We start from the raw sequence: 13,527 nt of genomic DNA on the forward strand, positions 1-13,527 counted from the left end.
ATGAACATGATAACTGCTGCTCTGTTGGAAGCAGATGACCGAAACTGTGGCTGAAAGCTCTTGGAAATGAGAGCAGCTGCCATTTCAGGCTTTCTTTTGCCTCTATTGTGTGGTCAAACTGAACAGAAATGTGTGGCTCTCCATTATTTTTCCTTTATGTTCCCATTGACCGGCTTTCTGCTCTTTGTCTACGTGAGAACTGTCAGAAAAGTCAAGAGCACAGAGCAAATAAACAATCCTATTTGGAAATATGGAAAGAATTTATGGTTTCTCCTATAATTTCAGGTCACCGCAAAGAAAAACACGTCCTTTTCTCACATTTGATAACATCCAAATTCATGGCATGACTCTTCGTCACATTAAATGAAGCAAAGAAATACTTATTGTAAAAGTACTGAGAGCCACTTTAACCACTGAAGCGACAGGCTGCTTGTAGAAAAGGGTCTAAAACTAGGGCTGGGCAACGATTAAAGTTTTTAATCTAATTAATCGCATTTGTACGCAAAATCCAAAAATGAATCCAAAAGTAGTGTATAGCTTTTAGCATTTAGCTTTATTTTAAATGTGCTGCCATATGAATGAAAGTGCCATAACATTTGTTGTGCAAACACACTTTTAACATCAGCTTCTTTCTGTAGTTTTTATGTAGAAGCCTCGCTCCACTGTCTGTTTCCTTGAATGACTTGCTGCTATCAGTTGTGTGTTTTGCCTTTAAGTGATATTTTAGACTGGAACTACTACGCTGAGAAGACAATTCAACTTGGCAGTGTTTACAGATGACTTTGGTTCTGTCGACTCCGCCGTCTGGAAGAAATTTAAAATGAAAATGGCCGAGTAAAAGTTCCGTACCCTTCTCCATGTTTGGTGGATCCACCGGTTACTTTCTTTTCCTGTTCCACAGCAGACAGCAGCAGACTTTTACAGAATAAAAGCCTGTGAGCAGCAGACTTTTACAAAACAAAAGCCTGTGAGCAACAGACTTTTACAATAATGCGTTAATGCGCGATAAAATATTTATTTCTGATTCAGCAGCACAGAGAAGAACCTCGGTCGTTTCCACCACTGGAACAACGACACACACGCACAGCTGTGCTCCTGAGAATGCAAATGGGCGCTGTGTCTGTGTGTGACTGCCCCCTGGTGTTCACAGAGAGCAGTGCAGCATGTGGACGTGGCTGCACGGTCTGGAGGAAACGACTGAATTACTGATGTTTGGTCAATTTTCAAAAACAAGGCAGATGTGGAGAGTGTGCAGGGAGCAGGTTGGGTGTGTTTGCACATATGGGGTCTCATGGATGTGCGCAAACAGCTGTCAGACGGCGAGTCCCAGCGGCGGCTGCCGAAGAATACTCTCGTGTGTTGTTGTGAGAAACAGCTTCATGGAAAATAGCAACACATGCTGTGACCTCCATTAAATGTGAGTGTGTGTTTAGATGGATTACACGGGTGTCTTAGTGCACACACACACATGAACAAGAATGAATTATTGAAAAGAGGACAAACTGTCTTCTGCTGGGGTTAAATGTATGTTGTTTTTCCATTTATCCATTTGCTTGTTCTAAGCACCAGGAAATAAGTTATTTATCCATAAAAAAAAGTATAAAAACACCATAATTGTTCATTTTTCAAGCAGAGATGCAGAGAAAATGTGGAGTTTTCTTTGTAAAGATGCAATTTTCTTTCATTTTGAAGTGTTGATTGTAAAAACAAGCAGTTTTATACAGAGACTTACTGTAACTACTGCCTCTGTGGAGGTGTAGTTCAGTAGATGGTTGCCTTCCCCTTGTTCTGATGTGTTTTGAGACATGTTTCTAACTTTTTGGCCCTTATTTGAATTGAAGGAGCCTTTCAGCCACAAGAGCTCATGCAGGTTTTCAGATAACCCGACAGAAACTGTCGTGCCTTTTCATGTTACTTAGTTCCATTCTGCTCCACGTTTCCTTTAATCCACACCTCCCTCCACCTTCTTCTTCTTTGCTCTTTCAGCACACCACCGTTCTTCCCTTCATCATCATCGAGATGCGGACCACCCACCACAAATACCCCAGAAGGTCGTGGGGTCTGGCAGCGGTGTGCTGCTTTGGTGTGGGATACATCCTCTGGTAATGAGTTTTTCCTCTTCCCTCTGCACTAAAACGCCACAAACACAACACATCCCTGATAAGTGAGTGCGCTCGCATGCAGTTCACCACAGTGTGTGAAGTTTCAAACTGTTTTACAGTCATTCTCCACCTCCTCCGCTGTTATTTCATGATAAAATCTCAAACTTTTTGCTCGTTTTTCTTTGTTTTTCTCAGGAGAATTTGCTGCATTTGTTAAACCCAGTCCAAGAACTAAAAAGTTCGAGCTAAGTTGTGAAAAATGAAGGGATTCCAGTGAACTTCTTATTATCTTCAGCCTTATTTACCAAGAGTTAAGAGTTGAATCTGCATTCAAAGACTCTGCAGTAGCCGCAGGTATTTATCGGCTCCGGCTCCAATCAGCATTGATAACTGATCATAAAGCTTCACTCTGAGGCAGCTGGGTTTTATCGGACTGTACGACAGTTTGGAGCTCAATGTCGGCCATGCTGTGGGACTGATGATCAATAATTACTCGTGCTTACTCTTGCAAGGCAAGGCAGGTTTATTCGTACAGCACAATTCAACAACAAGGTGATTCAAAGGGCTTTACAGATACATTACACTGGAAAAGATGCTCCTCCAAAAATAAGTAAGAAAAACAACAAATAAAAGACGTTTTTGCTTGAAATAAGCAAAAAAATCTGCCAATGGAACTAGTGAAAATCGGCTTGTCAAGATTTCTTGATATAAAATGTGATATTTAGGACTTTAGAGATAAAAGTAATCTTGAAATTAGCTTAAAAACTTGTTTCATGTGAAATATGACTCAAAACAATTTGTTTTCAAGACTTTTTCATTTAACAAGATATTCCAGATGTATTGTCTTCAAACAAGTCCCTATATCTGGCTGAAATAGTACTTATTAGGCAGTTGTGTCTTATATTAAGTGTAATGAGATATTTTGACTAGAAATGAGACGAATATACTTGGTAAGACTTAGATTTTTTCCAGTGTTCAGCTTTGAGAGATGCTTCTGCTGTCTGAAGCGTCAGACTTAATGAGCTGGAGGTCCGTTTAAAAAGCAAAGTGATGCAGGATGATTGACCTGTGGCCGTCTGTGCCCCTGCAGGACGTGTTGGGTGCACCAGGTGACGGGCGTGTGGGTTTACCCGGTGCTGGAGCGCATCACACCGCTGGCTCGAGTCATCTTTTTCAGCGCCATGACGGCGGTGATCTGCGTCTTCTACACCCTCGGAGACATCCTCAACAGCTACATCTGGGACCAGCCACGCACAGGCATGCAACACACACACACTGCAGACCTGAAGGAGGGAAAAGATTCACAGTCCCAAATGATTTGCACATTCCAGGCCAGCAGGGATGCTGTGGTGAAACATCTGAAGTTTAAGCTTTTCAGCTTTTATTCAGATGTTTTTTCTGCTCCTTTATGTAATATTTACCCGTTCTTCTTGGGCAGGACAACCTTGGAAAGGAGATTTTAAATCAGGAGTGCAACTGTTACCGGGTTAAATAAGGGTTAGATGGAAATAAGATGGAAAAAACGGGAGGGTTAGATAGATAGATAGATAGATTTTTATGTTCGAACATGTATAAAAAAGAAAATGTATGTAACTATTTATACATACAAAAGAGAAATTAAAAAAAAAATAAAAATAAAATTAAATCACATAAAGTGCTAATACATAACAAAACACTGCACATTGTTCAAAAAGGGAATGAGAAGCAGTACAATACTTTTTTTAGTTTCCCACCCCTTTTTAACTACTCTTCAGTTTGTAAATATCCTAACTACAGTACACCTATATAAATATATGCCATATATACACTTCCTAAATATCTAAATAAATATATAATCACAAAAATAAATATATACTACACACATATCCTTGTAAATATAAATGTAAATATGAATATATATAAAACTATCCCCATAAATAAATATATACCATATACTAATTAAATTACAAAATAACAATTAACCCTATTCTATTCATATATTAACCCTCATCATCCTCCGTTGATATACTTCCTCTTCCATGTATTTGTTTAAAAATATCATTTATGTCAACGAACAACAGAATAAATTAAGGTGGAAATCAACCTTCAAGTGGAGCTTTGAAGGCAGGAACAGACACATTTAAGGATGGAAAATGTTTTTTTTTTTTATAAAGTGACTTTATTCGCAGGTAAACACACGTCCACCTGATGTTAAATTAAAGTCTTTTTAACGCCCCTCCAGCAGAAATTGAACCGACTGCATGAAATCAGAATTATGTGCTCAAAAGATAAATCTGTCTGTTACAGAATGAAGAAGAATTAAATCAAATCAAATCAAATCAAGTTTATTTGTAGTACATTTCACGTACAAAGTGCTTCACATAAAATAAAAGCATTGCAGCAGGGAGTGCAAGAAGCATTAAAAATACATAAAAGAATATAAAGAGAAACAAATAAAATCATTTAAATGAATTTAAAAACAAGCAACAGTCCAGATAAGTTCAAAGATATCGTGCAGATTTCATGCATAGACACATGAGAACAGAAATGTCTTTAACCTGGATTTAAAAATGTCTCCATTTGGTGAAAGTTTAATCTCCACTGGCAGTTTGTTCCACTTGTTTGCAGCATAACAGCTAAATGCTGCTTCTCCATGTTTAGTCTGGACTCTGGACTGGACCAGCTGACCTGAGTCCTTGGATCTAAGAGCTCTGCTGGCTTTATATTCTCTGAACAGATCACAGATGTAAACCATCAGCAGGCTTTTAAAATCTATTCTGTGACTAACTGGAAGCCAGAGTAAAGATTTTAAAGCTGCTGTGATGTGTTCAGATCTCTTAGTCCGGGTTAAAACTCCAGCAGCAGATCTTACACTGGAAAAAATGCCTCTACAAAAATAGGTAAAAAAACAACAAATAAAAGACGTTTTCGCTTGAAATAAGCAGTAAAATCTGCCAATGGAACTAGAGAAAATCAGCTTGTCAAGATTTCATTTAACAAGATATTCCAGATGTATTGTCTTCAAACAAGTCCCTATATCTGGCTGAAATGGTGCTTGTTAGGCAGTTGTGTCTTATATTAAGTGTAATGAGATATTTTGACTAGAAATGAGACAAATATACTTGGTAAATATACTTTGATTTTTTTCCAGTGTAATTAAGATCTTCTCTGAATTTGCTCACCTAGTCCTGCCTGTTTGCTCACTTTTCTGGATTTATCGGTCCGCCGTTAAACGACAGAAAGAGCAGATGGAGCATCTGCTGACCCCCCCCACATCTGTACATCTGTGCAGCAGGTCGGCCGGTAGCTCTCCACCCACCCCACCGCACTCTTTCTTTTGCAGCCTGTTGAGCGCAGTTTGGTAGAGAAGTTATTTTCTCTAAATCTTGCTCTCTTGTGTCTTTCTGTCTCTTTTCTCTTAGAAAAGGTCAAAGGTGAATGATTTTCCGATCCTACCGGCTTCAGAGGACGACTTGTGCCCCGCCCGGCCGGGACAGCGAACAAACAAAAACAAAGTGACCTCTCTGAAAAGCGGCGCAGCTGTACTGTAACCATAGGAACAACCAGATACGGGAGTACAACTCATCCATCACAAGTTAAACTTTAAAACGTGTTTTTTTTTAGTTCTTTCTGTTTGTCTCGTGTTTTCTTTGGCAGATCTGGTGGCAGATGGAGGGCCGTACATCACACACATCCAAGCATAAACACATGAACACACGTGCACACGCGTGAACAGGGACGGAAACACACACACATGGATGCATTTCCTCATAAGCTTCTGCAGAACTCCTGAATGTTGATAATATATCGAGCGATGAACATTACTTTTGCTTTCATGTTTACCGCTGTGTGTAAAGAGGAGACCTGAGGTTGGTAAGAAAAATAAAAATAAAGTTTGAATGGGAAATCTTTCCTGCCAGTCACTGCAGTGTGAGTCTTTAGGAACCCTGGACACAGAAACCCAGCCTGGGTCGTTCTGAGGAGCTCGTAGGTTTCTGCATCTCAGATCGCTGAATGGTTTCTCAGTGGGAGAAAGTCTGGATGATCGGCTGCTGGTCTGAGCATAAACGGCCCAAAGTCCTGCTTGTTGTTGGAGGTTAGAAGGTTCATAAGGTGCTCTTACTTGATGGCGAAAGGCTTAAAAAATACTGTGAAAGTTGCAGAAATAATCTTCGTGAGAGGTTCTGCTGCTGGAAACAGGAACTTCTTTCCCTCCCAAACAAGACGTTTTTGCTTGAAATAAGCAAAAAATCTGCCAATGGAACTAGTGAAAATCGGCCTGTCAAGATTTCTTGAAATAAGATGTGATATTTGGGACTTTTGAGATAAAAGTGATCTTGAAATTAGCTTAAAAACCTCTTCAAATGTCAAAAAAAGCTTGTTTCATATGATATGTGACTCAAAACAAGATGTTTTCAAGACTTTTTCACTTAACAAGTTATTCCAGATGAATTGTATAAAAAAAACAAGTCCCTATATCTGGCTGAAATGGTGCTTGTTAGGCAGTTGTGTCTTATATCAAGTGTAATGAGATATTTTGACTAGAAATGAGACAAATATACTTGGTAAGACTTTGATTTTTTCCAGTGCAAGCTCCTCAGAACTCATGTTTTTGCTTTATGAGATAAGATGGACCTTTATTTATCAGACATGTACTGCAGTTCACTGCTGTTTCTGTGGCAGGATATAAAGAAATGAGTAGTGGCTCAAGTCATTTCCATGGTTCTGTATGTAAAACGAGTGACATGGCAGCTGCCATACATGACAGATGAGCTGCTGCTGTCCAGATGTGCAGGCATGGGGGTCAAAAGCAAGTTTATTAAGAATGAAGGAAGCAAATTACATGTTCACTCAGGAGGAACTCGGTGAGAAAGACAAATGGAAATAAGGCTGTGAGAAGATTTATCCTCATGCAGCATGAAAAGTGAGCGGAGGAAGTGTGGCACAGCAGTGTTGCACTGGGAAAAATCAAAGTCTTACCAAGTATATCATTTCTAGTCAAAATATCTCATTACACTTAATATAAGACACAACTGCCTAACAAGCACCATTTCAGCCAGATATAGGGACTTGTTTTAATACAATACATCTGGAATATCTTGTTAAGTGAAAAAGTCTTGAAAACATCTTGTTTTGAGTCACATTTCACATGAAACAAGCTTTTTTTTTCATTTGAAGAGGTTTTTAAGCTAATTTCAAGATCACTTTTATCTCAAAAGTCCTAAATATCACATCTTATTTCAAGAAATCTTGACAAGCTGATTTTCACTAGTTCCATTGGCAGATTTTTTTTGCTTATTTCAAGCAAAAATGTCTTTTATTTGTTGTTTTTCTAACTTATTTTTGGAGGGGCATTTTTTCCAGTGTGCAGTCCTCCCGCAGCTCTGAGCAGGACGCTGGAGAGAGATTATCTTTCTGTTGGACTTTTGAAGCTGAAGATGAAACTACAAAGCACATCAGGGCAGCACTTCCTGTCAACACAAACCAAACTACCTCCAGTCAAAAACAAAGCCCCGTCCTTCTCTGGCAGCCAAATAAGAAAAGATAATCTTCATCTTCTGCAACGCCGGCGTTCTCTCACCTTCACACAACGTGACATCTCAGATTAGGCTGCTTGTTCTGGTGTTGGATGGTGTGTGTGTGTGAGAGACGACTCATTAGCGTTTAACAGCTAACCGCTCTGCAGCGTGTGTGTTCATTAACACGTCAGCTGCTCAGCTCTGAGGTGACACATTAAAACATTCTGGAATATTCTGCTCTGCATTAATTAGCATAGATTCACACGAGAGGAGAGGAGCCGCGCTGATGCATCGGATGAACCAAAACAGCCACGCTTTTTCATCTGGTACAACTGTCCTGAGAGGACACAAATAAATCTGTTTCTGGTTGGGTTTGAGGCCTTTTACCTCTGTCAAAATGGTCAGCGCTGTTTGCTGTGTGCAAGCAAGAGTCCACAAAGAGGACCGAAGCTAAAACCACATGCAGTCTGCATTCTGGTGCCGCACAGCATCCTTTCCAATGAAATTGCAACAAACAGAATTGGATTTTCTCCTCCTGTTTAAATTCTTTCATAAGTGTGCTTTTATTTCACACATATGTCAGATAAGTGGAATTAAAAAAAAGATCTATAACATAAAACAGGGCTGGAGCAGTGATTTTAAATGTGGGGGTGTTACAGGAGCGCCATATCAAGCCCATAGACACAATGCTGAAGTTGGCATTCGATTCGCAAATTAAATGGATGGGCATAAAGGGCCATTTCACTGCATTTTGATCGCCCTAAACTAGGTCCTGTATGGAACCTACAATAGTTACACTGCTCACATCTGGATGGAATTATTCTAAAGAGGCTATAGATTCATTAAAACCTTGTTTGGGATTTGTGAAACCTTTTTCTGATTTGTGAAAATGCAGAACAGGGCCATTTTACAGCATTTTTTGCATTTTGATCGCCCTAAACTAGATCCTGTATGGAAACTACAATAGTTAGACTGCTCAAATCTGGATGGAATTATTCTAAAGAGGGCACAGAGTCTTTAAAACACATTTTACGATTTGTTAAAACTTCATTTGGTCATTGAAAATTCAAAAAGGTGAAATCATCTTGCTGTAAAAGTGGGGGTGTCGAAACACCCCCATCCCCCACGGGTGCGACGCCCGTGACATAAAACTGAAAGAATGGAGCAAAACGGACGGCACAGTGGAAACGATAGAAGAAAGTAATAAAGCTGCAGGAAAAGAAGGGAAACAAATGGAATAAAAGGAGGAAGAGTTGAAAAGGGAAGGAAGCAATGAGCAAAAATAAGGATGGAAAGAAAACAGGGAAGAATAAAAGAAAAGAAGGTGGTAGGAAGGAATCCAGGAAATGGAAGAAGTCAAATAAAGTGATAAAAAATGGAGGAAATAGTTAGAAAAGACAAACTATACAAAGAAATTAGGAGAAAAGGATAAAAGACAAAAAAAACAGAGAGGAAGGAAGGAAGGAAGGAAGGAAGGAAGGAAGGAAGGAAGGAAGGAAGGAAGGAAGGAAGGAAGTGGTGACAAACAGTAAAACAAGATATAACCAGAGAAAGAGTTTAAAAATCCATCCATCTCTTTGTTGGACTCAGCAGAAGGAAAAGGACAACAGAAACACACACGTGCACCCACGCGCGCGCACACGCACACTCACTTCTTTCAGATCTCTCCATCTGCAGATGCTGCGCCACAGCGCGTGAGTGTGTGTGTGAACTGTGTGTATTTTGAGTGTTGCTCAGAAACACTGCTGCACGCACAGCTGTTGGTCTCGTTCTCAGAAAAAAACAACACCGGAAGTGACTGTTTTACCTCCACCCAGAGCTTTTACCCCAGAGCTCTGCCTCCACCTCAGAGCAAACAGCCGCAGGCAGGGACACAAAACCCGGGCTGTCACACCGAGCTGCACCTCAGCCTCAAACAGACGCAGACCGGAGCACCGCACACAGGTTTATCAGAGAAAGACCAAAGTTTCGTTTCTTCAGAGGAAGAGGTAAGTTGTTGCACTGCGCCCCCTGCTGGCAAACAGCCTGAAAGGAAACTACAGTAACACCAAAGGAGCAGGTGCATGCCTGCCGAGAAATGCATGGAATGATATAACTACATTATCATTTGTTTACCTGATTGAATTAACAGATGCTAATTTCAATAAGTTCAAAATTGTCTTTCAAATAAAAATAATCAAATTTCATAGTTTTAGGTCAATTTTTTAGATGATTTCATCTGGGCTCTACTGAGTAAAGATTGATATTCATAGAAAATGTCTCCAACCGTCTTTTTCGAGCTTACTGTAAAAGTGTTAGTCACGGCCTTTACTTTGGAATATTTGTACAATAATATAATAATAGGTGAAAAAGATGCTATAAAATGTGCAAATGTCGGATTATCATAAGTGTACGTGTATTATTAATCCACATGAAAAAATGAGAAAAAAAGATGAACGCATGAAACACCATGTGCTCAATATTATCACTGTAACTTTATTGGATAAATGTAATAATCCACATCTGAACCGGTTTACGCGCACTCCAGCGAATGGGGGTGCATTTCTCGGCAGGCATGCACTTTTCGGCATAACACCGTCACACAAAAATATACACAAGAAATGTTTTTTATTACAAAAAATAGGTCAATACAAACAAAAAGTTAAAGAAAGACACAACATGGTTTTATCCAGAAAGCTCAGTCCTTCCTGGTTTTGGGTTTCGGAGCTGAAACAGACAAAAGAAAGAAAGGGAAGATGAGCTGTGGCAAAAATACAGCTGGAACAGAACAAGTTATGGCACATAAATTAATCAGAGCCTTTAGGGAAAGCTGAACTTCAGCAGATTCAGAGCTGACAAACTGCTCACCTCTCAAACAAAACTAGGGTACTTTCTCTCAATTTCAACTTAAAACATTCACAACTTCCCCACATTCTGCTGGTGTAATGCAGGAGATGTGATAAAGTGTGAACACACAGCACTATCTGAACGCTATTCCAAACATCTGATCTCTACTAAATGAGTCAGTTTGAGAGAAGATTGTTGAGCTACAAATGTTTTTAAAGATGTAAAGTGTCTGATTTGAGCAACGGCCGCAGTGAAAGAAACATTTTTCATCATTTCATCTCTGTGGGAAGATCAGGAGATGGTTTGGTTCCTTTCACTCACCCATTACCAGATTTTATGGGTTGAAAAAGTCCAGAGACAAAAATAAAAACTGAATTTCAGACAAATCCATGCAGCCAATAAAAACAAATTAATCTGGTTCCTGCTGCAAAAACACCTTCATTTGACAAAAATACACAAGAAGAATGAAAACAGAGGCAACAGGCTGCCTTGGAGCCCTCCATAAAAACACAACATGATAAACACAAAAGATAAAGATAAACGTGGAGCAGATGATATGAATTTAGCAGAAGGAAGGAGACAAAAACAGACGGATAAGATGGAAGAGAAAGAAAAGCAGAAAAACGAAGAAGAAGAAGAAGAAGAGATGATAGTGCTCATCACCGTTTGGATTTTCCTGTTTGTAGAAAGCTTTCAGCATCTCCACAGCTTCTTCTGCTCTGTGACCTGAAACACACTGAAAACACACACAATACACAGCGTCACGTACACGATAAAACATAAAGTGCACGGACACAACACACACACACGTCTGAACATCCAACGCAAAACCAGGAGCAGAAATCTGCTGCCAGGAATGGTTGATAAGATATACATACATACATATATAGATACACATATCATATCAAATCAAATTTATTTGTATAGCACATTTCATGTACAAAACAGTTCAAAGTGCTTCACATAAAATAAAAGCATTGCAGCAGGGAGTGGAAGAAGCATTAAAAATACATAAAAGAATATAAAGAGAAACAAATAAAATCATTTAAATGAATTTAAAAACAAGCAACAGTCCAGATAAGTTCAAAGATATCGTGCAGATTTCATGCATAGACACATGAGAACAGAAATGTCTTTAACCTGGATTTAAAAATGTCTCCATTTGGTGAAAGTTTAATCTCCACTGGCAGTTTGTTCCACTTGTTTGCAGCATAACAGCTAAATGCTGCTTCTCCATGTTTAGTCTGGACTCTGGACTGGACCAGCTGACCTGAGTCCTTGGATCTAAGAGCTCTGCTGGCTTTATATTCTCTGAACACATCACAGATTGTAAACCATCAGCAGGCTTTTAAAATCTATTCTGTGACTGACTGGAAGCCAGAGTAAAGATTTTAAAGCTGCTGTGATGTGTTCAGATCTCTTAGTCCGGGTTAAAACTCCAGCAGCAGCGTTCTGGATGAGCTGCAGATGTTTAATGCTCTTTGTGGGAAGTCCAGTTAAAAGGTGATGGAGTCTACTGAAGATGAATGCATGGATGCGCACACACACACGTCACAAGCAGCAAACACACAGACCTTGAATTTGGTCCCAGTCTGAGGCAGGTTTGCAGAGGAGATGTCCAGAACTGAGCCACAGCCTCCAAAACGCTCGTTCCTGCAGCCGTATACGACCACCGGGATATCTGACAGCTGGTGAAGGAGCTACAACAAGCGAGGCCTCGCACACACACACACACACACACACACACACACACACACACACACAGGATACTGAGCAGGCGCAGTGCTGCAGCACACATGATGCACGGCTCCACCGTGACGTACAGGGCCGTCTGCTCACATACGCCCTTCAAATCCAGGTTGCTACGGCGACACCAGTCCAGGACCTGGTCCAGGGCGACCATCTCAGCGTGGCGAGTTGCCTGGAAAACATCACGCGTTAACCCCTGTCGTGCTTAGGTGTCGATATGTCCGTCAGCTGAAGAAAATCTAAAACCAAATTCCCTTCAAACGTCCGTGTTTTAAGGCGGGAAGTTTGGTTCCTGCTGGATAAAATCAGTTTTCCAGTAGCGGAAACCTAAATCCTGATCGGATTAAACTTGCACTATATCTAAAGCACATTGTTTTAGCTGTACATGAATAAAAATGTTAATTATAAGAACACCGGGAGCGGTTGTTACAGTAGATAAGCTTCCACTATATGAATGAATTGGATTATTTTATAAATAATTATGATTACAATTAATTGAATTCCAATTTGCTTGAATTGGACTTTATTATTTAAGTGCCTTGAGACGACATTTGTTGTATTTGGTGCTATATAAATACAAATTAATTGAATTGAATTGAATTGAATGCTGAACTGACAGTTTTATTAACTGGTAGAAATCTGCATATAGTTGGAAGGTTTTTTTTTAGTTTTTCCTACATTTTTGGTCTCGTTGACTTCATTTCTTCCCTTCCCCACCACTTCATCCTTGTAGACCATCAGACATCCGACAGGCACCTCTTTATTCTCCAGAGCCTCCCTGGCCTGCAGCAGCCAAACATGGACAAACACAGAGAGAAAAAACACACATTTCTGTCATTTCTTTAGGGAGTCTTCAGGAATAGTTCTCCAGGCTTCTTGAAGGACATCCCAAAGCTCTTCTTTGGATGTTGGCTGCCTTTTGTTCCGTTCTCTGCCAACATGATCCCACACTGCTTCAATCATTTATTGTAAGAAGCATGAACAAACTTTAAGTAGGCATTACTCAGTAACATTGACAACAATTAAAAAAATGCCGAACAGCTCCGTAATTGATTTGTACAAGATCACAAACCATTTCAAAAGCGCTGGACATCCACTTCTCAATTTCCTCGTCACTCGGACAAAAACCTTCCAACGGCTCAGTTTTACTGTCCTCCTCGGTTCCCATAGCAACGGTTGTTATATTAAAATGGCAAATTATCAGAATATAAGACGTAATTGGACATTTATCTGTTCTAATTAGCGACAACTTCATCCACTGAAGTATCGGTAGGAAGCACGACTAACGACATGGGGGAAGATAATATTGAACGGACCCAAGACGTCGACCGTTACATTGGTCTAAACCGGAA

The 13,527-nt window shown here is 39.9% G+C and overlaps 2 protein-coding genes across 2 annotated transcripts in view; one reads left to right on the top strand and one right to left on the bottom strand.

Moving 5' to 3' along the window:
• aig1 (androgen-induced 1 (H. sapiens)) overlaps positions 1-6,004 on the top strand; it is a 33,601-nt gene extending 27,597 nt beyond the window's left edge. The window contains exons 4-6 of the mRNA XM_075459377.1: positions 1,987-2,102; positions 3,193-3,359; positions 5,504-6,004. Coding sequence (XP_075315492.1) covers positions 1,987-2,102; positions 3,193-3,359; positions 5,504-5,523 — 303 coding nt within the window. The 3' untranslated portion in view covers positions 5,524-6,004. The remainder of the gene's footprint in view (positions 1-1,986; positions 2,103-3,192; positions 3,360-5,503) is intronic.
• A 4,035-nt stretch (positions 6,005-10,039) lies between these two features.
• adat2 (adenosine deaminase tRNA specific 2) lies at positions 10,040-13,466 on the bottom strand. Its single transcript, XM_075459025.1, has 6 exons — positions 13,248-13,466; positions 12,854-12,958; positions 12,197-12,347; positions 12,001-12,107; positions 11,090-11,162; positions 10,040-10,306 (listed from the first exon to the last, which is right to left on the bottom strand). The coding sequence occupies exons 1-6, from the start codon at positions 13,428-13,430 to the stop codon at positions 10,278-10,280; spliced, it is 648 nt and encodes a 215-aa protein (XP_075315140.1). The 5' UTR covers positions 13,431-13,466; the 3' UTR covers positions 10,040-10,277.
• Between the last annotated feature and the right edge of the window lie 61 nt (positions 13,467-13,527).

This window comes from Odontesthes bonariensis, chromosome 24 (genome assembly GCF_027942865.1).
Source record: "Odontesthes bonariensis isolate fOdoBon6 chromosome 24, fOdoBon6.hap1, whole genome shotgun sequence".
NCBI classification, from domain to species: Eukaryota; Metazoa; Chordata; class Actinopteri; order Atheriniformes; family Atherinopsidae; genus Odontesthes; species Odontesthes bonariensis.